Raw genomic sequence first — 27508 nt, 5'->3', positions numbered from 1 at the left:
CGCGTGGGGCACGGCCCGGGCACCGCGACCTGCCCCGGGAGGGCCGCTCACAGCGTGCCCCGGCCGGACTGGCCCAGCGCGGACTGCACTGCAGAAATGTTGAGGTGTTACAGAAAGGTTTGTGCTTAATGCATAATCTGTGAAACCCTGAAGGTTCCCTTCACCTCCGGAGAGAGGTCCTGGTGCAGAGGAGCCCTCCTGGGTTCGCTGCCAGAAGATGACTGTGCAAAGCTGCTCGCGGACAGGTAGAGCAAGGAGAAAATTAAGCAAGTAATTGGGTCAAAACGATAATTATCATAAACGTATGGAAGGTGCTTCAGCTGTTTTTTTGCAGGTTCCATTTCACTGTGTGCCATGAGCCACCCTGAGCAAAATGATTGCTGAGACACCCCCTCCAGAGGAGAGTCAGGGTGCCAGTTATGGCAGTGATTCAGGGGATGGCACTTTTCCCACTTTGCTGGTTCGTTTTTTATACTTCAAGGCACTGATGCAGCAGGAATTCCCGACCTTTCCTGCACTGCATAATTATATACGTAGAATATGTCAGGTTGCAGTGTTGGTGCTTCGGGGCCCATTATTACTATCAAATTTAAGTGTGAATGAAATGCTGGAGCATTTCTTGCAGTCCTGGGTAAAAGTCTGTGTGTCAGATGATGCACAGATTTGCAGTTTTCTTTCTTACAGTTATATTGTAGTCTTTGGTAATTAAAAAAAATTTCTAGTATTCAAATGCCTTTTTAAGCTCAAACTTAGAAGTGTAGGACTCAGTCACTTCATCACTGATTTTTTTTATGGTTCTTTACCACAACGTTTTTCTTTATTGGTTCTAAATTGATGTTATGGGCAGTTGATTAGTGGCTTCATTGGTCCTTGTGTTGGTCATGTCACAGGAGGAATGAGAAGATTTGTATCTCTTGCCCTCCTGCAAACGGTTCTAAAGTTTAGTGATTCACACTAATAATTCCCATTATACTTAGATTTGCAACTGAAAGGAAAGTCCCTCTTAAAAGAAAACAGTTCTGCCAAAAGGAAGTTTGAAACTACTGGCCGTGTTTGCTACCTCTTAATGTTTAATTCTATTCTGTAAGTCTGGTGGTATCATAAATATATGAGAAATGTAGAAATGAATACATATATATATATATGTGTTAGATGTGGAATTGTGACTGTATGCCATCATTCTGATTCAGATTACTTCCAGTTGCATCAGTATTATAAATTATGCTGGGACACACTGCTTCCTATTTATAGACCTGTCAGTCTGATACTCCAATAAGAGGAGCTGTAGTCATGCTTTGTCCTTGCATGAATAAGAAGAAAATGTAATCTCTGTAATACAGCATTTTCCCTGAGTAGTAACAGCTGGATTCACAAAGATTTTCTGTATAATTGTGTAATCAGTGCTAGGTGAGGGACCAGAGACCAGGTCCTTCAGGCTAAGTTTCTCTATCTCTCCTTAGCCCAGGGAATCTTAATTTCTCTTCTGGAAAATGAAATCAGAAGTGTGAAGCTAGCACACACTTGGCACTCAGGCTGTCAGGAAGAGAAGGGTGGTTTCAGTGCTCTCAGGGGCATGAGGAGGGAGGGTTTGGATCCAAATGTCCCACCTTCTGGGTGTTACCACGTGTTCTCACATATCCTGGGCATCCTCCCACCCTCATCTCTGTGCTGAATGCAAACTGCAGTTGTTCCATGTCTGCAGAGCTGTCAGGCTGGTGTTACGTGAGGCTGCTGTGTCAGGCTACCCAGGGGAAAAGCAAAATTGGAGCAGTCAAATCTCATTTCTTTAAAATGTATTGGTGTGTATTTCTGGGAAGAACTGAGTGCCTGACAGAAAACACTGAGAGCAGCCTGATACCACTTACTCAGGGTTTTGCTGTAACAGCCCCCCCTTGTAGTTAAGGTACTGGCTTTTTTGCTGTGAAGGTTTTGCATTGCTACAAAACTATTTCAAATATGAATCAGAAATACTAAGTCATAGATTTTTAAATACAGATATGTGGTGGGAAGAGCCTGGGATATGCTGGTGCATAGAGAAATGGGAAATTCCAGCTCTGTACTGGGAGCAGCATTTTTTTTGGTAGTAGAGAATCTGTAAGTGAAAAATTGGAATCAGGTTTGTGTGGAATGGCAGAAACAGTGTAAGCCTAAATGGAAATTTGCCCATGATGTGATGTTAATAACACTTATATCCAGAATGTCCAGCCTCTCTGAAAGGTTTCTGAGATAACTGTGTGTACACTAACAAGATGTTCTGAGAAACCCCTCCATCAGCTAAAATATACTGAGCTGCCTTGTGGTTTGTGTATTTGAAAAGAAAAAAGCCACTGTCCTGGATGTAACATGGATGCTGGGTTCCTTCTTCCCCAGCTGGTTCTGAATGCTGCCTCTTTCTCTTCCTACGTAGGAGGTCCAGCAAAGAAGCAAGCTGGCATCAAGGAGTGAGGGAGAGTGAGGGAGAGTTCCTGAACACAGGTCTTGTTCCTTTGCCTGATCATCTTTGTTATTAAAACTTTCCTAGGTCAGTTTGTGAGAGGTCTTATTTTTGTATGCCTGTCTTGACCAGTACCAGCTGATTAACAGTGTCTTGAATGATCTGAACTAATTAACATTGTTGCAGCAGCATCCCAAATAATTTGTAAATCCTTTTGTTTGATTTCAGGAGGGAAAAACTATTGTTGCTTTAGCTGAGGGTTCATTTTTCATTCAGAGGTCTGAACCAGGCACAGCACTAACTCCAGCAATGGATTGAACATGATGAATTTTTGTTGCAGAGCACCCAGTCCCCAGTTAATATCTGTCGCATTTTCTTTAGGGTTGGTGTAGTTATGAAGTAGAGTCTGGTGCTCTGATGGTTTCAAAGGACTCCAGGAAAGGCTAAGGAGTGTTATTTTGGAACTCTCATTTAGCAGGACAGTCTGAAGAGTGGTAGGTTGGGAGACAAGGCTGCAATGTCAGGTGAAAATCAAGGTCAGTGTATTCACAGGCAGGAATATGGTCTGGTCCCAAGCACAGCTGTTTTTTTTTTCTTCTTCCAGCTCTTAGCTGGGAGCTTCCTCCATTACCTGTTTTCAGGGGATTTCTGGAGCAGGAGGCTGGGGAGGTGGATGGCACTGTCCGCAGTGACAGTGGCAGTTTTGGAGCTCGCAGGTGCTCAGCTGTACCTGTGTGTTACAGTGACACAGCCTATAAAGATACACTTTATTCCAGCATGAAAGGCTGGCCTTTCCCTCCCTGTGGCCTTGATTTAGTGCTCTCCTACATAACTGCAGGCTTTCAGCAGAGTTACAACAACTTACCTGGTTTCGAGACATTTGCTTGTCTCTTAAATTTTGTGGCCTTCAGTCAAGATTGTTGAGTATTAGGGACTTGTTCATACAAACACATACATTCCTACAAAATACAGACTAAACAGATTATCACTGAAAGGAACTGAGTTAACTTGAACAAATTCTCCAGGCTGCATGTGGTATGTGACACAGATGAAATGACTCATAGGACATTTCTGTTTCCTTTCAGGTTGTGCCAAGGAATAAGCCAAGAAAAAGCTGTGTTTTATCCTAGCATGGCAAATGAAGAAGATGATCCAATTATACAAGAGGTAAAAGTGCATTGTGGCAGCAGTGATTGTACATGAGAATTTCTTCTTATTATTGTTATTACAGTTCCAAGTGTTCTTAGGTTGCTGAAACAATGTGTCATCAATGAGTGGTTATCTTATAACCAGTGGCTTGCTCTATGCAAAGAATTATGTTGTGTGGGCCAAGTATATGGCTCATGGTATCTATTTTGTCAAAATAGTGGTGTCTGTGTTGGCAAGTTTAGCTCAGGTTTTTCACCTTTGTAATCTTTCCATGTCAGAAGTGGAATACAGGAGGGAAATTTGCTTCTACCATTGTGTGGTTCCAGTGACTTCATTGTATGTCTCCGAGAGCTGAAAAAATTGGAATGACTTTGATGAGTTAATATCTGTTAAATATGAAGCTACAGTGTTTCATGCCTTCTGCTAAAGTGAGCAGTTGTGTTCTGAGTCTGGACTTACTTAAAGGACTGCTGTGTTCCAAGGGGAAGCCACAGTGTCTTGTCACTTTATGTCTGAGTTTACACACCAGAAGTACAAGGAAGGGCAATCCCTAAGAAGGAGGAAAGCCATGAGAAAAAGAGGGGAAATTGTCAGGAGTGTATCTAAGATGGCAGCTTCCATATGTCTTATTCATGAAACATCTGTGGATTTTCAGTGCTGGTGGCCAAATGCAAGTATTGAATCAGATTGGGGATACGGGTGTCTCTTGTCTAACTTAGAAAGATTTTATGCCAAAGTACTGGTAAATGAAGTTACCTTTCAGTTGTGCTGCCAAAGGGAGAACTTTAACTTTGGCTCCTTGGAGGAAAAATATTCCTCTTCCATTTCACATTTGTTTGCCAAGTTTCCTTGGAGAGGAAAAACACAACTGGAGCTACTGTCTGCTACCTCTTCATAGTGGGTTTTTTTTTAGGTTTGATTTTTAAAAAAGCCAACTGCAGAATTTCATGTCAAAGTCAGCAGAGGGGAAACTTTTGACAGGAGCGTCACAAATGTGTTTTATGTTAGAATTTATAATGAAAAGCTAATATTATCAGTGTTTGAGCTCTGAGGATTATACTTTTGTCTGAGGCTCCATCAGTTACAGCTGGCATGTGATGAAAGCTGTTTGTTTTGCTTTTTAGATTGATGTGTTCCTGGCCCGAAGTCTACTGGAGAAGCTTTATCTGTTTCAGGTATTTCAGTTAACTTTTGTGCAGTGATAGTTTGTTTAAAAAAAATGCAAAGAGCAGTAACTTTCCTTACTGCTTCAGCCTGCCAAGGTCTTGGATACAGATAAGCCTGTTCAGGTCTCAGTCAGTTTGGAGTCCAGGAGTGAGCCCTGGTTGCTGATGGGGCCTGTGGGTGTTGGGGAGAAATGGCAGCTCAGAGCAGGAGGCTTCTGTGGCTGGGGGATTTCATTGGGATGCCACACTGTCCTCTCAGCATTCCCAGGGGTTCAGAAGAGAGACCTGTCTGGCTAAACCTGGGTGTGCTCTCCTGACCAGCAGCTTGTGGCCCATGTTCTCTAAGCTGACATTTACTTGTGTAAACCCACAAACGTTTTACTTTTAGGTAATAACTCTCCAGAGAGTTAATGCTGAGGGATGGGGTTTTAATTGCTTTTAACACTTCCTTTTCTGCTGAATTAACGTGAGGGACCATTTTCCTGTGTTACAGTTTATTGTGATGTGTGAGGGGGAGCGAGGGGGCTGTGTAGTGACAAAAGCAGAGGGCTGGGAAGAAAACAACAGACTTTCTAGGTCATGCTCCCAAATCCCCTGATGACTCATGAATCAACTAATTTCCTTTCTTGATGTGTTGTCTCCATTTGGCAAGTGGATATGAGTGGACAGGGGAAATGGAGTTAATTTCTGTGAAGTTCTTTGATCTTTAAATGCAGAGGGGTTCATGAAATGGATTTGTTTTCCAGTATCCCATTCGCCCAGCTTCCATGACCTACGATGATGTTACACATTTGTCAGCGAAGATAAAACCAAAGCAGCAAAAGGTTGGTCACCATTTGAGTCCAGTCTGTAAAAGTTGTGTTATGTTGTGGAGAATGTACTTAAGGAAAGCATATTGTGCTGTTAAGTTGTGTTAACCATGCAACTACTTGCAGGGCCAGATCTCTGTGCTTGGAGGTCTGGGGAGTCTTTATTGTGTCTGTGAGGTAGAGTTTAAGAGTAGTTTATAAGTCGTGATGGAAAAACCACTGTTTTAATAGAAAATAGAATGACTCAAGGAAATGTAGTTACTAATGCTAATTCAGTTGGTAGATGCTTGTGTGAATACAGCTTTAAAAGTGAATACAGTTTAAAAGGTCTTTACAGCATTCAGAGAAGGGTTGAAGAAGGATTGAGCCTTGGAACCATGCTCTTGTCTTTCAGTGTCAGTGCAGGTCTTGATTGCTCTCTTGCCTGGCTGTGACTCATCAGGAGTCCTTTTGAAATCAGTGGGGTTTTGTATAGGTAGTGAAAGTACAGCCAAAGCCAGAGTGATTGCACTTGCTTGCAAATGTATCCCAGAACTGTGACTATTATTTTAAAATGCCTTATTTAAAAACTGCAGCAATAGATGTCTGTGTTACTAGAATTTGGTTCTGGGAAATGATTAAGGAGAGTGCTTGGGTGAACTTTGGAGTTAGGATGCATGTTGTGTTCAGGAAGTCTTCTGTTAAACTTAGCAAACATTTGCATTGTAAGCATTGTGCAGGCCTTTGTAAATACACTGCCTCGTCCAGGGACTTGAAACTAGTTCAGTTTAGGAATAGCATAAAGGGGAAGAAAAATAAGACAGTAGCTGTGATGCACAAATTTATAAGGGCTTTGGCACTCCCTGAGGAAGACCATGTACTGTATTGTCATAGTATATAAATAAAAATGCGATGCAGGAAAATGCTTTTTTTTTGAACATTTGTCTGAAGTTTAAAGTTTAAGGGAGGAAGTAGTTCTTGTAATTAAAGGCTTGGAGCTCGTTAGAGTGCTCTGACAAATGAAATCAGGAGTAACTATGGAGTCAGTACTAAGTGCTGCAGTCTCTGACTTAGCAGAAGCGAGGCCTTTGCATCTGAAGAGGACTGAGCTTCTTCATACTGCTTGGAACCCAAACTAGAAGGAAATACATCTCAAGGGAGGTTCTGAATGGATCCTCGGAGCCGGGAAGGCTTAAAGGATGTTGCTTGTGCACTTGATCTGTACTGATAAGTAAACTAGACTGATAATATAGTGGCAGGTATCCAACAAAGTGAAGATGTATTTCAAGGATGCCTAAAGAACTCTGTTTCTTCTGATCCTGTTCATGTACATGGGAGTTTATGTATCTCCAGCTTGTTGTTTAAATGTCCCCATCCTACAAAAACCCATATATATGCTGCTCAGCTCTCTGCATGAGATTTACCCTGTGGATTTGAATGATGCTGCTCGTGTGTTTAAATTCACTATAAACCTAGGGAAATGTTAGAAGTGTGGGTTTGGGTTTTAATTGATGTATTTGGGGTTTTGCAATGGTAATGGGCTGTCTTACCTCTTAAATTCTTTAGGTTGAACTTGAAATGGCCATTGATACTTTGAATCCCAACTACTGTCGTAGCAAGGGAGAACAGATCGCTCTCAACGTGGATGGCACATGCACAGATGAAACAAGCACCTATTCCTCGTAGGTGTCCTCTTTGCCTTCCTTTCCTTTTCGTGGTGAACACAGAAATCTGTACGTCCATCAGAACTTCAAGGAGAGCTGTACAAGTGGCTGTACAGTCACAGGGGCTGCTGTGAATTCTGAATTGCAAACAAAAATATGTGTGTGTGTATATATATATGTATATATATTTGCTGCAGTTGTTGATAGTCCATTTTGAGATTTGGTAGTTTCAGACCTCTAACATCTGCATCCCTCATTGCCTGTGGAAGGCCATCTCACCACCCTCCTCTGTCTGCAGGAAGCTGATGGACAAACAAACTTTCTGCTCTTCCCAAGCTGCCAGCAACGTTTCCCGCTATGCAGCTGCTGTTTATAAAAAAGGTAAGTTGCTTTTGCTTAACCCTCCCCTCAGTGAAACATGCTCATTTCAGGGTTAAGATAAGACCTGTTTGATCTTTTTGTCTTCAGCCTATGTTTTATGGAACTCAGTGTCCCAAGTGTCCTTGAGAAGGTCTAGCAAAATTGTAAATATTACATAAGAACACTGGGTTTGTAGATGCCTCCAGAATCTTAACAGTTCATGGTGGCCTGAAATAATACACATTTGTAGCATGAATTTATCGTTGTTATTTATATTACTATCTTCATCTAATTTTGTCTGTCTCAGTTTCCTGTTCAACAATTTTTACTCCTCTTGACTGCCCATGCCATCACAGAATTTTGCTCTGGTGATCATCTGAGGTGACAATATGTAGGTTGTTTTCAGTGATGACTATTTTACAAGGAGTCTCCTGAACTACAGGTCAGGCCTGACCCAGAATGTGGCTTTCTACAAGATCTGGTTTCAACACAAAAAGAAAAATAACAGAAACAGCTCTTGGTCTTTCATACTCCTTTGAAATCCTGAGCACTGGATGAATTTTTCAGTTCAATCCCTTTTTACGTTTTACTGTATTAAATATTTATGCTCAATTGAAGCTGTGGCTTTACAGAGACAGGGAGATAATGAAAAGTGCTGTCACTGTGCACTGGAAAAAAATCAATTTTAACCAACGTTAATTCTCTTTTTCAGGTGAACTTCACCTGACTCCACTACATGGAATTCTTCAGCTGAGGCCAAGCTTCACCTACTTGGACAAGGCTGATGCAAAACACCGAGAAAGAGAAGCTGCTAATGAAGGTAAATGCTGTACAAATTGTGTTTTCTTTTAGGAGGTGAGATACAAGTTCTCTTTATAATTTTACTCATAAGAGTCATTCTATTCTGAAGGTGTTTTTTTCTGGCAACGTACTGATTATTGTGTTTTGCTGATCTTGTTTTCAGTGTAGCTGCCTAAATGCTTTTGTGGGCATGATGTGGGGCATTGGCAGAGGGATGGGAGGTGGTGGTCAGTGACAAAAGGTGGCAGGAACTGTGTCACTGCTGCCGCTGCAAAGCTCGTGGCAGCAGTGTCTCCCATCACAGGAGCAAGTGTGCTGCTGTCCTACATTGCATAGTTTGGCAAACTGGGATTGAGCCCATGGTTATGGAGCTCCCAGTGTCCTTTCTTCCTGCGTGGGCCCCCAGACAGTTCCAGCTTGGCTTTGGCTCTTTTGTTGCAGGGGTGTGTTTATTCTGGTGTATTTTTTTGGCAGGTGGTGATTCATCCCAGGATGAAGCTGAAGATGATGTTAAACAAATTACTGTATGTCCACATTTTCCTTTTTATGATGGTTCAGGTAACAGTCACAAGACAGAATGACAATTCACACCCAAACAAAAGGACAGGAAACCTCAGTTAGTCCTGGTGACCCTGGGCTTGGGAGGGGGGAAGCGAGATGGACTCGCCCTTATTGCACAGGCATAAAGATGGCACATGGCACTGAAAGCAAGGGTTGGAGCTAGAGCCCCATGCTTGTTACTTATGTAGCAAATAAATAATGCAGGTGGGTTATTTTTCTGAGGGTTTTGGGGCTGTATTTAATGATGCCCAAATCTCCAGGTACGATTCTCCCGCCCTGAGACCGAACAAGCTCGTCAGCGGCGTGTCCAGTCCTATGAGTTCCTGCAGAAGAGACAAGCAGAAGAGCACTGGGTTCATCTGCATTATTATGGCTTGAAGGTAGGTGTGTGCTGGCTTTGAGGAGGCTGCCTGGGCCTGAAGGCTCAGCCAAGTCAAGAACTGTTTTTAAATCTGGGCCCGTGGGAATCAGGGAATCTTCAAAAGATAATGAAGCTTGGAGAGACCCTGCAGTGCTCTGTACCCCCTCTGCTGGATAATGCTTTTGGGGTCTCCACACTGCAAAAGATTTAAGACTGAGAGTTGGACAAACATAAAGGGGAGTCCGAGTACAAGAATCATTCAGGCCTTGTATTACAAACTGGACTCTGTGAAAGACTTGGAGAGCCCAGTCAGTCGAGTGTGATAAATGCTATTTGTCTGACCCACATCCATGTCTGTCAGGAGATTTCAAAGTCATGGCAACAGAAATGTTCCCACATCACATGGGCATTGTACAAGAAAGTGAAAGCAGAACGTCAGTTAGTGAGGTGGAACATTTGAATGGGGCAGTAATGACAGGGGGGTCATAGTTTGGAATGAGAAATCCGGCTCTCTTGGCATTTTGTGTGTTTTCAGGATGTGATAATGACACTTGTTTTTCCCCGTGTCTCCAGGACAGCCGTTCGGAACATGAGCGCCAGTATTTATTTAGTCAAGGTCATGGCCTTGCTGAAAACACAGAATTAATTAAATCTCCCAGGTAATGGTTTTCCTACAGAAATTGCAGTCATTTGTTGGGGTTATTTGCAGAGTTATAAGCAAGTATATTCTTTAAAAGTCTGTTCTTTGTTAATTCTGTGCATGATAAAAATTGAATTGTTTAAAAAAATAGAGAAAGAAACTAGTTTTCAACTCATTCAAGTTACTCTCTTTGTTTCCCTATACTCTGAGATTAAAACTTCTCCTTTTCACTTGGGGTTGTAGCTTCTTGTGTCTTATCACAACCCTGTGTTGTTGGCACTGTGAGTACTGCAGAGGAAAATGAAAACAAAAGCTCCTTCTGGTTCATATAAGTTGATACTCTGAAGCCAGTAACTTCCACTGATAGCAAATCTCATAGAACTTTCTTTTGTGATTTGTGGAGACAACAGAAACTACTTGAAATGTGTTTGTGTCTTGGTGACTGCAACTGTACAGGAACCTTCCTACAATGCAGTCAGTGATTCCCTGTCATCTAATACAGCCATGACCCAAGTAAGAGTAAAGTTGCAGGCTCTGGCTCTGTTTAATGGTGTGATTGTGTTTTTCTTAACATTAAACATCAGTGGTAGGTGTTCTGAGGAGTCTTTTGGATTTGATTCTTTCCTCACAGACACTGGTAGTTAATTACTTGGGTGGGAGTTTTTGCTTGTTGTTGGTCTGATTCTCTGTCTACAGGGCTTCACATGATCTCTCAGATTCCTGTGTCAGAGCACCTGTGTTTAATGTATTTACTGTGCAGATCCTCTGTTTGGACAGCTCTGTCTACAGAAGAGCTGGGATTCTGACTCCCATTTATTTCATATCTTTGGGCAGATGAATGCCAATAGCTTTTACTAGTATTGAGTTTGCAGAGGAAGATGGGAGAGGAAAGGGGAGAGCTCTCTTCAGGCTGATGTTTGTTTTATAGAGTCACACAAGCAGGATTGCCCTAAGAAATTACTGTACTTAAACCTGGGAAGCCCGAGACAAGCATTTTAAGGATGTGTTTCCTTTTTTTCTAGTGAATATTTAATGATGCTGATGCCTCCAAGCGTAGAGGAAGAGAAGTAAGTGTTTGTGCATAATGTTCAAAGTCCATATTGGCTGGATGCTCTTTTTCATGGGCTGCAAATCTGTTTGTTTATCTGCAGTGACAAACCAATGGCTCCAAGCAATGTGCTTTCTATGGCCCAGCTGAGAACTTTACCCCTTGCTGATCAGATTAAGATCCTGATGAAGAATGGTTTGTAGCTTTTGTAATACATTTGCTCTTTACTTTTTACTTGCTCTTGACTTTTAGTTGCCTCAGATAAGGTGCACTTCCCAGCATTACCAGTTCTGTTGCCTCATCAGACAGACTGTCTGGCTCTCTCATTCCCTGAAGAATCTAAATCCCAAGCCTTTCCTTAAGAAGAGCAGTGACAGTCGGTCTGACTGCTGATCTGTACCTTTGCAGGCAATTTACTCCTAGAAAAATTTCTAATTTGATGATACCTTTCTGGATACACTTGTTTCAGCAGGTATCTCCTGGAATGTGGGGTCTGAGTGTGAACAACCTGCACTTTGGCACTTTCTGGCAAGTTTTCAGCAATGACACCTCATGGGTGTCATCTAGGAATTTTATTTTAAAGTCTCTTCAGAGTTACTATCTGATAAGAGCAAATCCTGAGGATTTTGCCTCAGGAACTTCCTGTCTTGACAGGTACCTCTGTTTACAGCTATTGCCAAAGACATAGATTTATTGTTTTTAATTATTATTTTGTTAATACATTAATTTGTGACCAGTTAAGCCAGCCAACTTTTATGCAACTTGAGGAGGTATTTTTAGAACAGAAAATGCCTTTAGCACAGGGAGGGACTTAGAACTTAGGTTTTAGGTTTTTCCTAAGATAAAACCTTGACCACGAACATCATAAATCGTAGTTGCTGGCTCCATAAACCTGTGACTGTGTATTGAGGAGGCCCTGGGCCGGTGTGTGCTTGCCTTGCAGTGAAGGTGATGCCGTTCGCCAACCTGATGAGCCTGCTGGGCTCGGGCACGGACTCGACGGCAGTTCTGCGCTGCGTGCAGCAGGTGGCACTGCTGGTCCAGGGGAACTGGGTGGTGAAGAGGTAAGGCCGGGCTTTGTCCCTGGGCGGGGCCTGGGAAGAGGGTCGGGACAATGGGCTTTGTTAGCTCAACCTCGTGTCCCGAAGCATCCCTGTTCTTACAGCTCTGCAAAGCCTTGATTTCGTGTTTGCTGCTTTTAGTGCAGTCAGACGTTCAAAATTGAAGGAGTTCTTAAGATGTTAAAGGATAACGCCTTAGTACCCACCCCAGCCAAAATTATGGCTGAGCAGTGATGTATCTGTGTTTGCATTTGAGTTATGTCAGGGGTTTGATCTTGTCTGCACTCATGTTCTCTTGTGAGAGAGCTGCCCTGAATTGTTCCGAGATTAGTGTCAGCTATAAATACAGAAAATGAAACCAGTGTCAGCTGTAGTATTTCTTAGCAAAATTCATTCAAATAAGGATGGGCTTTGTGCAGTTCCCTGGCTGTTCATAAATGGATGCTGCTCCTATCAGCTGAAAACTATCCTCTAGAAGGCATTACCCCTTTAATAAATCAAGTGTAGGGGTACTGAGTGTACCACGTGGTTTGGATTCTGTATCATCCTCCCGTTTGTTAGGACAAAGCATCCTGCTGGGAATTAAGTCAAAATGCAGTATTTTTTTTTTTTACCTGGGTGGAGCCCTGCATGCAGAGAATTAAAGTCTCTGGAATAGGTGTCTGTGTTAAGATGACTGGCATCAGCTCCCAGTCCAAGTGTGCCAGCAGGATGTCTCAGCCATTGTGATACAGGCCTGGATTAGCAATGTGACCAGTTTTTACAGCAACCCTGCTGTCCTTCCAGCTGTTAGAGAAGGAAGCTGGAAACAAGTTAAAAGCCAGTATATTAGCATTCAGATTGGTTTGAGGTTATAGCTGATTTTTTTCTGCTAGTCTGAGGAGTTGTGTGTGTGCAGTGGATGTGGTGTTTGGGGTGGGCGGGCACAGAGCAGCACATGCACACATCAGAGAGGGGACTCATTTCTGTGGCCTGGGTAGGATCAAGATCGTGAACCTGGGTTGGATGAGGCTTTGGAGAGCATGACACATGTCATCCAGTTGGTCCTGCAAGCAGATAAGGACTTGGGGTAATGTTGGTCTCGAGCAGGATGTTTTGTAATATTGTTTTCTGAAGCCCTTGATTGCTGAGGAGCAAATAAAAAACTCTTATGCCTGTACATCAGCATTTTGGCTAAATGCTGCCTTCAAGGCTGTGTACCAGGTTAGCCTAAGCATTTCTTAGGATCATCCTGATCTTGTTTATGCTGATCCAAAGGAGACTTTGCAAGAACAAAGCAGAGCTTGTAGCTGTGTTGCACACACCTGTAGCCACAAGGCTGTGCTTTGCTGGTATAAGCCTTTTTGCACAAGTGTAATTGCAGTGGTGTAATTACACCAATATTAATGCCTTTAATGAAAACCATGCTTTGGGTAAAGGTATAATTTAACAGCAGAACAGGGAGGGCATGTTTGTTATGTTAATCTTCACCAATGCCATTTTTCTGGAGTACCTAGTAAGTAATCCCTCTTCCTTTTTAATTAACAGCGATGTCCTGTACCCGAAAGATACTTCTAGTCCTCATAGTGGAGTTCCTGCAGAAGTGCTCTGTAGAGGGAGAGACTTTGTTGTAAGTATAAGAGTATTTGTTGTTTTTGAAGGAAAACACAGGTGAATTTTGCCTGAGAGGCCAGTGTTGCAAAACTCTGCTGTCCTACTGCAGAAAGGTGTTTCCTCCACGGAAGTTATTTGTGCTTTAATCCTGAAGGTATTGTTACAAGTCTGTCATGGGAGTGTTGCTGTAGGCTGACATTGTGGCTGGCTGGCAGGTTCAGGTCATCTGTCATTAGCAGTATTCATCCCTCTCTAACACAAGCTGTAGAGCCACTATCACATTGCCCCCACAATGCAGGGCTTACAGAACAACCAGGACCGGATAATAAAGTGCTTGTTTCTCCAGCTCTGTTTCCGTAGGCACAGGACTCAGGAGGGCAGTGTGAGGGCTCAGGAGGGCAGTGTGGGTAAGCCTTGTGCTCCCTGAGCATACACTGTTGATCTTTAAAAAGGACTTTATTCCTCAGAGCTGCTTATCAGTGAAAGGACTTTGTTCCCAGGCACCTTTTGTGAGCAGTAGCTGCACATGGAAGTCGAAATGAATACGGGTCTTGTAAACGCACACGTAACCACAGCAAAAAGGAACAACCTCTGCATTGTGTTTATTTTCTCCAACCATGGAAAGAATTAAGTTCCTAAGTGGTTCCTAAGTTCATAATCAGTTTATGGCTTCTGCACCATCAAATTGAATCTGATGAGTGCATGGCTCTCATTTTTCTCAGTCAGACCTGACTGTTCCCCTTGTTTTCAGAGTTTGTTCCTGAGATTTAGCTCTGAGCAGGAACGTGTTGTACAAGAGACTTTAAGTGTATTACAGTACTAGTGTGAGATCAAACTGATGGTGATTGAGACTGACTTTTGATTGTGTCTTGATGTCTGCCCAAGACACTGCCATATGGAGACCTGGATTCAGGTGTGACCCAGTGACATAAGTCTTTAGGACACAGCAGATTAGGTGACACGTCGTGCATGAAGTTCTAGGGACCAGAATTATTCTGCTCAGTTAAGTAAGCAGGAGTGTTTTAACATTTAAGATAAAAAGATAAGTTATTTTCATTTGAATTATGTCATATATACCTTGTGTGAGAAATGGATCTGTGTTGATCTTAAGGGCAGGTAATTTGCTGATTAGTGCTAGAACAAGGAAGTAGTTAAACTGTTAGAAAATAGAAAGCATCAATATTTCTGGCTTTCAGACAAGGTAAAATGTCTTGTAATAAGGCTCAGAAGTAGCACATAGTGCTTTATTACATCTGTGGAGAAAATGTATTCTAACTTAGAGTGAACTTTATATGCCTGAATATATTTGTGTTAAGTAATTAATAAGGGTAAAAAAACATTTATGGCCAGTAGTGACTCTTAGTGTCCACCTGTTCAATGCTGTACTTTAGTGGGGAGGAAAAGTAATTTGTGTCTTATCTGAAAGCTTCTGTGTTTCCCCAGATTCTCACATAATAAATTCAGGGGACATGAGTACCCTTGGCCCTGGCTGAATGTAAAGGGCGTAATGAGAAGTGATTGCCTCAGAGCTGTTTGCAGGGACACTGTTTCCTTTGGGCAGCAGCTTCTTGTGCTTTAAAAGAGAAATGCCCTGTGCCCTAAAGTGAGTGGGGTGGGTTTGTGAGAGAGCTCAGTCAGAGAGGAGGATGCAGAGATGACGTTGTAGGCAGGAAGAAATTGGCAGTAATGAGATTTGGAATTCTTAGCAACGTTGCTAATACACACAGACTGAAAGAGGTTGGAGTCTGTTTAAATAGAGACAGGAAGAAATTAAAGGTCATATTCAGGCAGTCTTCTGCCCAACTCTCTCTCCTGTTAGCATGCTCTCAGCAGCTGCCTCTCAGGGTGTTGGACTTCAGGAGCTGTTCTGCAGAGCACCAGCTTTCCCTAACTGGGGACAAGTGTGTGGGTGACAGGACATCTCAGTAGAGCAGTGAGTGACTGTGAGGGCATGGAAGAAGGGGCCTCTGCATTAACAGAAATGCATGAAGAGCTTCTCTAGGTTGATGCTGAGGTGTGTGGGAAGCTTAGCCTCAGGTATGCCTTCTGGAGTCCCAGCATCACTGCAGTGGGGGTGTCTTTTTGTTTTGAAGCTAAATGGAATTTGAGTTCAAGATATTCTTCATAGCTTTTGTAGTCATAGGTTCACCAAGGCACACCATGGGCTCTGAAAGCTTTTGATACTGTGTTCTTGGCCATTTGAGGACAGAAGGGGCCATAAAATTTTTCTTCTTTACCTGGCTGAGTAATTTTTCTTCTTTACCTGGCTTCCACATTCTTGAAAGGAATGGGGGTTTTATTTTTCTGGTAACATCATTGAACAGGGTCATTACTAAGTTCAGTAAAGAACTGCTACATACAGTTCTGAGGTTTTTCTCCTTTGTTCCCTTCCTAGATGTGGAAGTTCACGCAGGACCGCTGGGTTGTGAGAAAGGAAGTAGCAGCAGTTACAAAAGTGAGTGTGGGGTTTTTTTTTTATTCCTAAATCACAAGTTGGTGATAAGTGTTGGGCATTGTGTGGGGGTTTGTAGTGGATGCTACTCCAAGCCTTTGCTCAGGTTCCCAGTGCCAGCACTGCTCTTCAGGCACACCTGCATTTTAACAGGTATAGTTACCTACTTTTTCTAGAAACATTCTGAGCAGCTCCCACAGTTACCACAGCTCCAAGACTGGCCTGGTAACTGAGCCACTGAAATGCATCGTGTCCTCTTATCTGACAAAGTTCAAATTGAGCTGACTGATGGTGCACCAAAGCAGATGAGAGCTCGTGCAGCCCACACTGGCTGCTGTGCTTTGGGTGTGTTAGAAAAGAGCAGCTCTTCTGTTGGCATTTGCCAGTTGTCAGTAATGAATAAAAATTTTAAAGCAACTCAAGCACCTGAATATTCTGTTAAAAGTGGCAAATGGAAGAGAAACATTAAGTAAAAGTGACAAACCCCAATTTCGTTAAAATGCAGTAAAATGATAAATCACGAGTCAATTTATGCACAGACCATCTATTTTTGGAATGTAAGATCCAGTGCTGCTTAAAAAGCTGGGCATGTGTAGGTGCAGCATGTCTGGCCTGCAGCTCTAAAATAAGATTAACATTGTAGAATGTGCTTCTCTTCACCATCCAGTCTTTTCATCTCAGTTTGGAAACTCCCTTTTCATCGCAAAACATGCCATGGGCTATTTGACTCCAGGTGATTAATCACCACTCTCTCTGAAGTCCTGTGCTTTTAACAGTGTGTGAAAGTCTTGGTGCTGCAGAGAAGGATGAGTATCTCTGACTGAGCTGGGTGTGTGTCCATGGAGGTGCCTCACATAACACCAAATCAGCCCAGCTCTTCCTGTCTCATGGCACACTACCCACTGCTCCATATGTCCTATGTTAACTGACTTCCATATTATTTATGCTTTTTCCTTTTCTTTTAGCTTTGCCCAGAAGATGTGAAAGACTTCCTTGAGCACATGTCTGTGGCAAGAATAAACAAAGGTTGGGAGTTCATGCTCCCTTACGATGAAGACTTTGTTAAGAAGCATCCAGACATAGTTCAGAGGCAACATATGCTGTGGATGGGCATTCAGGCCAAGTAAATGACTTTCTGTATTTTGGGGAATAAGTTAAAAACAGAGAACTGTCTAGTACAAAAAAGGTTTTGTAGACATTGATCAATAATTTGATCTGTATTGCCTTGAAGTTTCTCCCTCACAGGCCCCAGGCAGTGGTGTGGTGGGGGGTGTCACTGCATCATTCAAGTCATTCCTAGTTCTTGGCTCCCTGGAGAAATGGAATGTTCTAGTTAATGGCTAAAGCTGGCATGGCTGCATGCTGGCATAACAACTGAAACTGCCCTGGTATGTTGTGTCTTTGTCTTTCAGATTAGAAAAGGTCTATAACCTCTTAAAGGAGCACTTGGCACCAAAGAAACAAGAGGCGCAATCAGGTAAATGGAATTCTGCTTGGATCATCTTGAAGCACATGCATCCATTCATATTCCTGAGCCATGTTTTGGAGTTCCTCTCTGGTTTTCAATGTGGTGGGGACTGGTCTTGTTTAATGCTTTTTCTTTCTTGCTGTTTCCTCTGGGTTATTTGAGGTAGATCTTGGTCTGTACTACCATCACTGGTGTTGGGGTGACACAAACCTACATGTAACATCCTTGTAGCAGAGCAGGGAGGATTCCCTGGCACTGGGGCTCCACTATTTGACACTGTAAAATCAGCTGGTTCTGTTATCCACTTATTTAAGGCAACCTGTAGGGTGTAAACAGCTCCTGAAGAGAGGACAGACAGGGCCAATGCACAACTAACTCTCCCCTCTCAGTTTGCAGCCTAATGTGCATGAGATGATTTTTTGACTTCCCCTGATGTGCTCTGGGCTCTCTGGTGTGGTTGAGGGCGAGTAATTACTGAAGGATGTGTTTGGCAGGGACTGGAGGGAGGTGTGAAGCTGTCTCTGTTTGACATCCTTCTCCACTGTGGATGCCAGTGAGGATATTAAAGGAGCTGCTCCATAATCCTAAAAGATTGTGAAAACTTGAGATTCCAGAGAGTTTTAACTAGGTATTTGGCTCCTTGCCAGACACTGGAGCCAATGAGGAGTATAAGCAGAACTGACAAACGAGCATATGAATCCATTTCAATACCCGGTGTCTGATCTGCTCGGAAGGATTAGGTGTTGGGTTATTTGGAGAGGATTAGCAGCCTAACAGCAGAGAAGATAACAGCATGTGTGCTGGGCATGCTTTTGCCTTGAACACAGCACTCCTTGCCTTGGCATTGAGACTGGATTCCTCTGCTGCCAACACGCCCCTTCCTTTCACCTTCGGATAACTGGGTATGGAGAGAGAAGAGGTGCAGGATAACATGGGAAAGAACTCCTTCCTTTTCCTTTCTCCCCATTACTGGGTAATAGTACTAAGAAGAGGGTCTCAGGCTCTCACACTGTGCACCTCATGCTAAAAGAGTGTTCAGGTTCACTGTTAACCCCTTCATGCTCCTCCCTGTACCTGTGGGACATCCCAGTGCTGGCTTTGGCACTGGCTGCAGCAGGGTCCACCAGCCACTAGAGAATCCTAAAAAAAAAGAAAAGTTGTTGGACAAAGAGGCATTTGGGTCACATTTTGTGACAAATGTGTGAACAGTCTGTATACTATTTTCCTAAATTGTGGAAAAGGCCCTGGTGATCAAACAAGTGCACTTTGTCTTTGCTTAAGGTTCCTTAACTGGAACACTCTTCCTCAAGCATTTGGCTTTAAAGAAACAAACACACACCCCTCCAAAAAAAACCCCACCAAAACCCCTCAAAACTAATGTGAAATTTAATCAACAGACTGGGGTTTATGCCTTAGATTTCATAAGCGGATGATGTTTCCTGGTTTTATTTCACCAAGAGTCTTTCAAGAAACATTCTGCAGGACTGGAGCCCTGGTTATGGTGAGATTTATGGCATCTTTTGTTTCTCACCAGCTCATCCGTTGCTGGTTTCTGGGGAGCAAAGGGTCAGCATGGCTAAAGCAAAAGCCAAGCAGAACTATGGGCAGCTGGAGAAGGAGTTCCAGAGGCAGAAGGCAGAGATGAAATCAAACGACACCTCGGCCAAGACGGATGTTCCCAGTATCCGCATCAAAGAGGAGCCTGTGGGTGCCGAGGAGCCCATGGACACCTCGGCCTTTGAGGGCCTGAACAACGGGCTGGTGAACGGCCTCCACACGGCCGAGGGCTCCCCGGAGCCTGTGAACGGCCACCTGCCCGGGGGCTGCATCGACCGCGTGGCCCAGGAACTGAAGGCCTTTGTGTCCTCCACGTTTAAGAAACAATTTGTGCTCACCCTGAGTGAGCTGAAACGGTTATTTAACCTTCACTTAGCCAGTCTGCCTCCAGGACACACGTTGTTCAGTGGCATTTCGGACAAAATGTTGCAGGACATGGTGTTGGACACTGGCTGCAAACAGATTTTGGTGCCTGTAAGTATGGGTTTCCCCTTTGTGTACTTTGGGGAGGGGCTTTGGGGGGGGGCAGATAAACATCTGTGCCGTGAAATGTGTGTCTCCTGTGCTGGGGGAGCACAGAGTGCTCAGAGTAACTGTCCAGTATTGGACCTGTTGGAGCTGCTGGAATTCTGTCTGGTGTCCTGCTTCTGTCTGGCCCTGCACCTTGCTCTCCTGTGGTCTGTGCGTAGCTTAGTTGCCTTTGGGGCTCTGTTTCCACATCCAAGGTGTTGGGCCACAGCGATTCACTGTCCCAACTTGCTCCTGTTAACAGGATCTGAGGCAGTCCCAGATTGCCATCAGCTCTCATGGGATTGCACAAGCTCCTTCTCCTGGGGACAGGGACACAGCTGGGAGAGGAAAGGTGACATTGACTGCCTGGGAGCAGGGAGGCACACCCAGCAGAGCCTCTGGGAAGCGACAAGCTGTATCTGCAGCAGGTTTCTTTGGTCAGACTGTTTCCTCCCAGACTGTGCAGAGGTGTCTGGTTCTTTGTCTTTATGGAAATGACATGTGTGATTGCGTGAGGCAGAGCAGGTCTGTGTGCCAGTAGATTGCTTAGGAAAGGAAAAGGAGTCTGGCATCATGGGAAAGAGCCTAGAAGGAAATTAATTTTACAAGACATCTGGCACTGCTGATTGGGTTGCAACCAGAAAGAGCTTGGGAGCAGCTGCCTTTGGGGAGAGAGGAGAAGAAACGTGTGAGCTGCTCAAAAGGGCAGGAAGCAGGCGGGCTGGGAGAGCCCGGAGCACGGGAGCTGGAACTTGGCTAAGGAATAAGGATTTCTACAGGGGGGCAGGAATAACGTGTTCAGTCGTGTGCAAAGTACATGTTGTGGCACCTGAGAACCAAGTAACAGACTTGAAATGCCACTGGGGAGAGCACTGACTGTGGTGCTTTCTGCTCCCTCTCCTGCTTCCAAATCCTGGGGCGGTGCTTGCCTGGAACTGTCTCAGTGCTGGCCAGGCTCTCCTCTGCACCTAGTGTAATGTGTGTGTTTGCCATGCTGTTGGTAAATAGCTGAGGTCATTCCTTGCTGTTACTTGGGACTGGAAATTGTTTGCTTTGGAAATTTTGGGATTTTGGAAATTTTTTCATCCACGTGAGGAGTGAAAGTGGGATAGTTTCTTTTTTTCAAAAAAACCCCAAACTGAAATCCTGCTGAAGAGAGGTGGTTGATACTTCCTTCTGTCTGGAAAACTGTCACAGGAGACCTGCAGAGGTGCAAAAGTGGTCACTGGAGTGTCTCTTTAGGAGACCTGTGTTCTGCTGGCTCAGAATTTACTGCAACACTTGAGCCTGTGCTGCTGTCAGCAATGTAAATCCTTCCCTCCAGCCTCCCCTCGGTGCTCTCTGCAGATGGCAAAGGTGCTGGGGCTGGTTTTACTCTTTGCATGGGCTCACTTTGGTGTTTCTTGATTGTTCCCCTGGACAGTTTTGTCAGAACCCAACAGGGCGTCTGAACTCGGGGACAGCCTGGAGGGTTGTTTAGCCTGGGGTTTCATAGTTACTCATTAGTTTTCTGTAATTGAAAGTGCTTCAGTGATAAAAATCAATGATCTGAGGTAATTAAAATGATGTTCTGTGGGGAGTGAAGACACTCCTGGCTTGAGTACTACCCTGTTATAGAAAACCTGTGGCTGAAAATGGCCATTGAAACCTTACCAGGGGAATGCAGGATTTATTATAGAGCTGACCAAGTGCACCCCGGGGTATGAGATAAATAGTATTTGTGGGGAGCCAGAAGAGGTGCCACTCCAGCTGCAGAGGAGGCTGTGGGGGTGCCTGCAGGGTGCTGTGCTTGCTGTGCTTTGTAGCCTCCTCGGGTGGGAGGGAAAAGCACACATGGGGAAACAGCAAATCCTGGGCAGATGCAGCACAGAGAGCACAGAGAGGGGAGGGGAGGGGAGGAGAGGAGAGGCATCCTGGGCACACACTGGTGCTGAGCCTGGGTCCAGCCCCACGGGAATCCTTTGTGCAGGAATGTGGCTCCCGAGGATCTACACCCATTTCCTGCACTCTGGTGAGGCTGGCTGGCTCCTGCCTGCTCCCTTCCCGTGCAGTGGCAAGGTTCTGCTCAAATCCTGAGGATATTTTTGAGGCCTCAGGAAATGATGTAACTCCTGCCTGGCTGGGGTGACAGCAGAGGGTGCAGCCCTGCTCTTGGAGAGCCCTTCAGGCTGGTGCCGATTCCAGGCTCCTGGAGAGGGGAACTCAACAGTTTACCCCTAGGATTATTCCAGCTGATAAGTTTTTTCTGGCACACTCAGCCCCTTCCATCTGGTTTAGCTATAACACTGCTCGAGTGAGACACGTCCCAGAGCTCCTCCCAGGGAGCTTCCCTTTAACGTGGCAGCCCCGGGACCCGGGACAGCAGTTCGGATCTCGAGAGCCCTGCACCAGCTCCAGGGGCTTAGAGCAGGAGGGGCCACAGGCAAATCTTTTAAAGGAGGATTTTAAGGTAGCAGAGAGCTGTTTCAAGGTGAGGCTGGAGAGATCAAGGTAACATAAAACAGCAAAGGGGCAGCAGGTGGCAAGACAGTGAAGCTGTTTGGGCAGAGCTGTGTCTCTGAAGAATCCCTGTTGGCATTTCCCAGTCCTGTGAACAGGGTGCTGTTGGCACCAGTGTTTGCAGCAGTTTGCAGAGGAAGGCTGAACGGGAGGAGGAGATTCTGTGGGTTTTTCTTCCCAAATAAGTATTGTGTTTGTTTGGAAGCCGTTTCCTCCCAGAATGGCTGGATAAACACAGCTGTGTTTCAGCCCTGTGGCCGAGGCAGGAGGAGTTTGCACTTCTGGGCTGTGCTGAGTCACCTTCTCAGAGCCTGGCAGGTTGTGTCCAGGTGCTCCTTGTGCCATGCATTTGCCGTTCCTGCTGCAGCTGTTGTCTGGAGGGAACCTGAAGTATTTTTATTTTATCTGTGCTGAAAGTGTACGAGAGAGATTATTCCTTAAAAACAAGTGGCCTTACAAGAAGAGAATTATGTCTGGTTCTGCAAGCCTAATAAACCTGAATCCTGGCTCTAAACCAAGTGTAAAACCTTGTTATATTGCAGCCATTTGGACTAACCTGAGAGCAAAAGCTGCTAATCCCACCAGGCAGCTCCCGCTGGACAAAACCCTTCCCCTTTGCAATAAGATCAGAGGCAAAGCATGAAAGGAAATGCTGATCTTTCACTCTGCCATGCACAAGTCTTTTGGTTGCTGTGAGGGAGGCTGGGAAGAAAGGTTTGGCTTGTCCCAGCAGCCAGGATTGAGGGATCCTGGGACAATCAGGACTGGCTTGTTAGCTTTTCATAACTGATTGATTTAGGTTGTCTGGGCGGTGAGCAAGGAATAAATTGTGAATGACAGACAGGAGGAGACATGTCAGGAGTGAAGGCATATTCCTTGCTCATTAGTCGCTGCTCCAAGGGGAAATGTTAAGGCAAATGGATGGAATTTTATTTTTTCAGAGTTTGGGGCACGGGGGGAGGCAGTTGTGTTCCTTCCTGGGAAACTTCTTGTGAACCTTCCTGGGGTGGGAGGCTTCTGCCTCAGAAAACACTAGTGTGTTTCTCTGGCTTGGCACGTGGGAAAAAACCAAACACACAAACCCACTGTCATTTTTGGAGCCTGAAATGAGCATGTACCTGGTTCACTGTCCATCAGTGTTCAGTCTTCTGCAGTCCTGTGGTCTACCCCAAAACAGAGATGACTACATGAGAGCCACTGTGCTTGTCAGGAACGCTGACCTGGGATTAGCCAGGCAGGTAAATACGGGATAGAGTTAAAACCTGCCCCTGTAAATGTAAAAACCTCCAGAAAGACCCTGCAATGCACTTGGTGCTCTCAGCTGATGCTGGTTTTGACAGTTGTTTCAGTTCTCATTACATGGCAACCAAGGTTTTGATTCAGTAATGGGTGTCCAGGGATACAGTATCATAGAATCATTAAGCAGAACTCATTAAAGAGCTGTTATTTTTAACAGCTTCTTGTTCTCAGTTTCCTCCACAGACTGCTGCCTCACCAGATGAACTAAAGGTCTATGCACTTTGGGAAGCTGGTGACACTTATGATCAGGTAAAGATAAAATAAGTGACATTCACAAATATATGTTTATTGAGCATTTGGCATTGTTTGAATCCATGTTTCTAGAACTAGTACAGCAGGTAGTTTTGCTCTTTCCCTATTCAAGTGTCAAGTTTCCAGTTTCCAGGTGAAAGGAAGCTCTTAGCTCACAACGTGTTGATAATCATGGCAGTAACAAGCTGAGAGGCTATTTCTGAACCTGAAAAAGGATTCTCCAATGGACTCACACCAGGATCCAGTCCAAGTTTTTTTTTCTTTTGATGGTAATGCAACATAAACCAGAGACTAACTGGAGTATCTGTTGTACCTGTACTTAGGATAGGAAATCATTACAGCAAATGATTACAGCAAATGTGAGCATCTCCTGAGCTCTAATTGCTCTGAGAGTAAATGAGGTGAAAGGGAAGGTGCCCAAAGAACTGCAGATGGACAGTGCAATTCCTGTGTCCACGATCTAAATAAAATTTTATAGGAAAGAGCAGTCAAGTAGTAGCCCATCTCCTGGCTGGAGTGGACCATGGGAACTCCTGTGGAAGCATTTGAGAGGAATACATTGTAGCCCCTTGTTCATCAGGTTTTTGTACCTTTGGAGGTGCCCCAAGTCACCGGACAGGTGCAGGTCAGGCCACAGGGTATGGAGAGATCCCTGCAGGGCACTGCTGGAAAGCAGGAGTATCTGGGATGGTTTCAGGATTATGAGGCAAGAATGAATCCTCTGATGTAGTTCAGAGAATGCTTTGTGCAGACTAAGGCACCTGCAGTTTTGATACAAAGAAAGAGAGGAATGATTGTTCTCTGTGTATTTATGACACATTTTCTTTTAAAGCATCGCCAAGTTTTGCTTGAAATCTTTTCGAGGAACTATCGAGTGCGCAGGAATGTCATCCAGAGCCAGCTGAGCCAGGAGTGTGGAGAGGATCTGAATAAGCAGGAGGTGGATAGAGTGTTAAAGGTAAGTTTCTGTTCAGTTGTGGATTTGATCCAGTCAATACATGAAATTTAATGCTGTTTGAGCAAAGGATTATATTTTACCTTGAATTGACAAATGATAGGGATGATGGAACGGTTGTTGTTGGAATATGGACAAAGCCTCTGTATCAGCTTGTTTTCTTAAAAATGCACTTGGTCTCATTCTGTCTTGGTCTCATTCTGTCTTCTTTCCCTCCAAGGAGCAATGGCTCACACACTGTTTTGTGTTATTGTAACAAATCTCCATTTGTCATCTTGGAGCAGCAGAGAATAGAGTGTAGTAAATGTGATACTTATTTTTAAATAATGTGGAGTTAAACATTTCGGAGGTGGGAGAGTTCTGCCCAGTGTTCTGAGTTACCTCAGAACTGTGGCTGGGTAATGCTGAAGAGCACAAGTGCCACATATTCAGAAGGAAATGCATTTCATTCTCTAGCAGGGTGTACAACTTTGTAAAGAGCAAAACCAGCAGGCAAAGCAGTAGTTAACACATCTCATTGTGAATGTTTATTTGAATCCTTTCATCTGTCTTTGAAGCTGCACCATTTACTTGCTCAAGAAGTTTAAGGTATAAAGTACAGACCACACAGGCCATGACTTTAAAAGCGGTGCAGGATGGCCAAGCAGAAAGTTGCCAACTAATGTAATACTTTAATCATTGTGGCTGGGCCTTTGCTCACTGTCACCCACTTCAATAAGACAAGTGCTTAAGTGCTTTATTACATTGTGATCTGCAGATGAATAATAGCATCTTTGAAGAATTACAGATCTGTTGCTTTGATAATAAGCAAACTGGTCTTGCTTGAAAGAACCTGGTTGTCTTAGCAGTAAAATAAGCTCAGACATTTCTGCCTGCTAGACAGTATTTCCTGTGGCTCCCTGTGCTGGGAGAGTTGTCAGCAACTACAGGAGCTCAAGTATCAGCTCTCCTGGAACATCTAGACAATGTACTGGCATTAGTTTTTCATGATGCTGATGCTATTTAACAGATCACCAATCTCTAGAAAAAATACCTTCCTCTAAAAAAAATTATGCACAATTTTTTTGTAAAAAAAAAAAAAAAAAAAGAGGTCCTTGTGTGACCAGCTTGGCATTGTCAGGCTTTATTGCTTTGAGTACATTTGTCACAGGAGTATGTGAAATGATCTTTGTTTCTGTAATAAAATTCAGAAGTATGATTTAATGAAATAGGAAGATTCTCTGGCTTCTTTAAGCCACAAGAGATTGGATTCCTCTTTGAATGAAATTGGATTTGTTGACTCCGATTTCCCCGTCTGCCTGTGCTCCTTTTTTTATACACAGAGGAGCAGACTGACAGGGCTTGTGTTTTTGTATCTGCAGAGCAAGTCTGCAAACCCTCTTTCTGAGCCTCCACACAGGGTTGGTTTGTTTGTGGCATTCACGAGTCCCAAAACTTCAGGAAAAAAAGATCTGTTGAAGCTGCACAGTGTCAGTTCTGTGGCAGCACTTGTGCCTGTGTTGAATTACCTGAGTGGGAGGGTGGGAGCAGACGAAAGAGAAGCCATTAGCTCAGAACTCCAGAGCCTTGGTGCTCATGGAATAGAAACAAGGAAATGAGCCACAAGACAGCCCATTTCCTGCATCCCTTGCTGTGGTGCTCCCCCGCCGTGGCTCTGGGGTGGGACAGTTCATTATCCTAGAACGGGGTTTTTTAAAAGGCTTCAGATCCAGCGACTGCTCCCACACTCCAGCCCTGTCCTGCTGCTCCCTTCAGCCTCTCCCCCCCCCCGAGCTTCAGCCTGTGCCTATCCTCACTTCCCTGGTGCTCATCCCTCACATCCTTCCCTCAGCTGCTGCTGCACGAGCCTGTTTCTGCCCCCAGAAGCCACCACAGTTCCTCACTGCTGTGGCACCATTTGTCCTCTTTGTGGCCTCCCAACCTTTCCCCACTCGAGTATCACCTTCATTTAAGGGGTCTGGTCCTCAGGGTGGAGATAACCCTGCACTCCAGGTGCTGTTCTGTGCATGGAGAGGGGCTTGTTACTGATCACAATCATTGTCCCAGGGCCAGACAGTGGTTTTCAAGACCTTTTGGAGTTTAGAATCATAAAATTATCAAGGTCAGCAGAGACCTTTAAGATCATCCAGTCCAACCATCAACCCAGCACTGCCACTGTAACCCCTAAACCACATCACCCAGCACCAGATCCTAAACACCTCCAGGGGTGGTGACTCCACCACCTCCCTGAGCAACCTCTTCCAACGCCTCAGCACCCTGACAGAGCCTTTCCCTGTCTCCCCAGGACTGCTGTGTGAGCTACGGTGGAATGTGGTATCTAAAGGGGACGGTGCAGTCCTGACAGCGGGGTCAGGTGATCTCGGACACAAGAGGAACCTGCAGCGGTGGCACAGCCGGAGCAATGCCGGGCCTCGGGAGGGGCAGGGTCTGACCTCCCGCGGGGCACGTGGGCATTGCAGACAGTCACTGACATCCCAACACTCGCAGTGTGCGTGGGAGCAGCCGGGAAGGCACCGTGGGACCCTGTCTGCAGCTTGAGTAATCTGGGATTTCTGATGTATTTCAATTCTCCTTCTGTTTCATTATAAAAAAATAAAACAATATAGTGACACAGACATGATGGAAAATCATGGTCTAAAACTTTATTTTGTAAGTAATGCCAATAAATTAAATTTGTTTACAAACATCCCAGTTTTTGTTAAATCCCTGGATGCTCATACTTAAGTCTGAGCATTGTCATAGCCCTTGCAGCCCTCTGGATAGAGAGCAGGTAGTCATGTTCATGGGAATGTCAGGCCTGGGAGGGGGGAACAAAATCACTGTCTGTGAACTCTGTACTACATTGCAATTGTTCTCACCTGTTGTCTGTGAAATGAGTTATTTGGAAAAG

At 44.4% G+C, this 27508-nt stretch overlaps 1 protein-coding gene across 2 annotated transcripts; it reads left to right on the top strand.

Annotated features, from left to right (window-relative positions):
- Positions 1 to 2413: 2413 nt before the first annotated feature.
- POLR3E (RNA polymerase III subunit E) lies at positions 2414 to 27304 on the top strand. 2 transcript variants are annotated; one of them, XM_029957788.1, is made up of 21 exons: positions 2414 to 2475; positions 3520 to 3601; positions 4708 to 4758; positions 5496 to 5573; positions 7104 to 7219; positions 7500 to 7582; positions 8274 to 8381; positions 8837 to 8886; positions 9184 to 9303; positions 9858 to 9943; positions 10947 to 10991; positions 11076 to 11167; positions 11916 to 12036; positions 13561 to 13642; positions 16022 to 16081; positions 17044 to 17201; positions 17491 to 17555; positions 19081 to 19577; positions 23583 to 23660; positions 24496 to 24621; positions 26903 to 27304. In XM_029957788.1, exons 2-21 carry the CDS (start codon positions 3566 to 3568, stop codon positions 26957 to 26959), a joined length of 2109 nt encoding a protein of 702 aa, XP_029813648.1. In that variant the 5' UTR covers positions 2414 to 2475; positions 3520 to 3565; the 3' UTR covers positions 26960 to 27304. The 2 variants fall into 2 exon arrangements, with proteins under 2 accessions (XP_029813648.1, XP_008926259.1); XM_008928011.2 differs by having other exon boundaries at positions 2436 to 2521.
- The last annotated feature ends 204 nt before the right edge of the window (positions 27305 to 27508 follow it).

Source organism: Manacus vitellinus, unplaced genomic scaffold, assembly GCF_001715985.3.
Source record: "Manacus vitellinus isolate BGI_N305 unplaced genomic scaffold, ASM171598v3 scaffold_12_pilon, whole genome shotgun sequence".
Taxonomy (NCBI): domain Eukaryota; kingdom Metazoa; phylum Chordata; class Aves; order Passeriformes; family Pipridae; genus Manacus; species Manacus vitellinus.
The sequence above is the reverse complement of the archived record's forward strand: the minus strand, read 5'-3'. Positions and strand labels throughout refer to the sequence as shown.

Coding starts and splice junctions, on each gene's coding strand:
- POLR3E (XM_029957788.1), top strand. CDS start 3,566: ATGGCAAATGAAGAAGATGATCCAATTATACAAGAG. Junction 10,992..11,075: donor CCAAGCGTAGAGGAAGAGAA/GTAAGTGTTTGT, acceptor GTTTATCTGCAG/TGACAAACCAATGGCTCCAA. Junction 13,643..16,021: donor GTAGAGGGAGAGACTTTGTT/GTAAGTATAAGA, acceptor TTCCCTTCCTAG/ATGTGGAAGTTCACGCAGGA.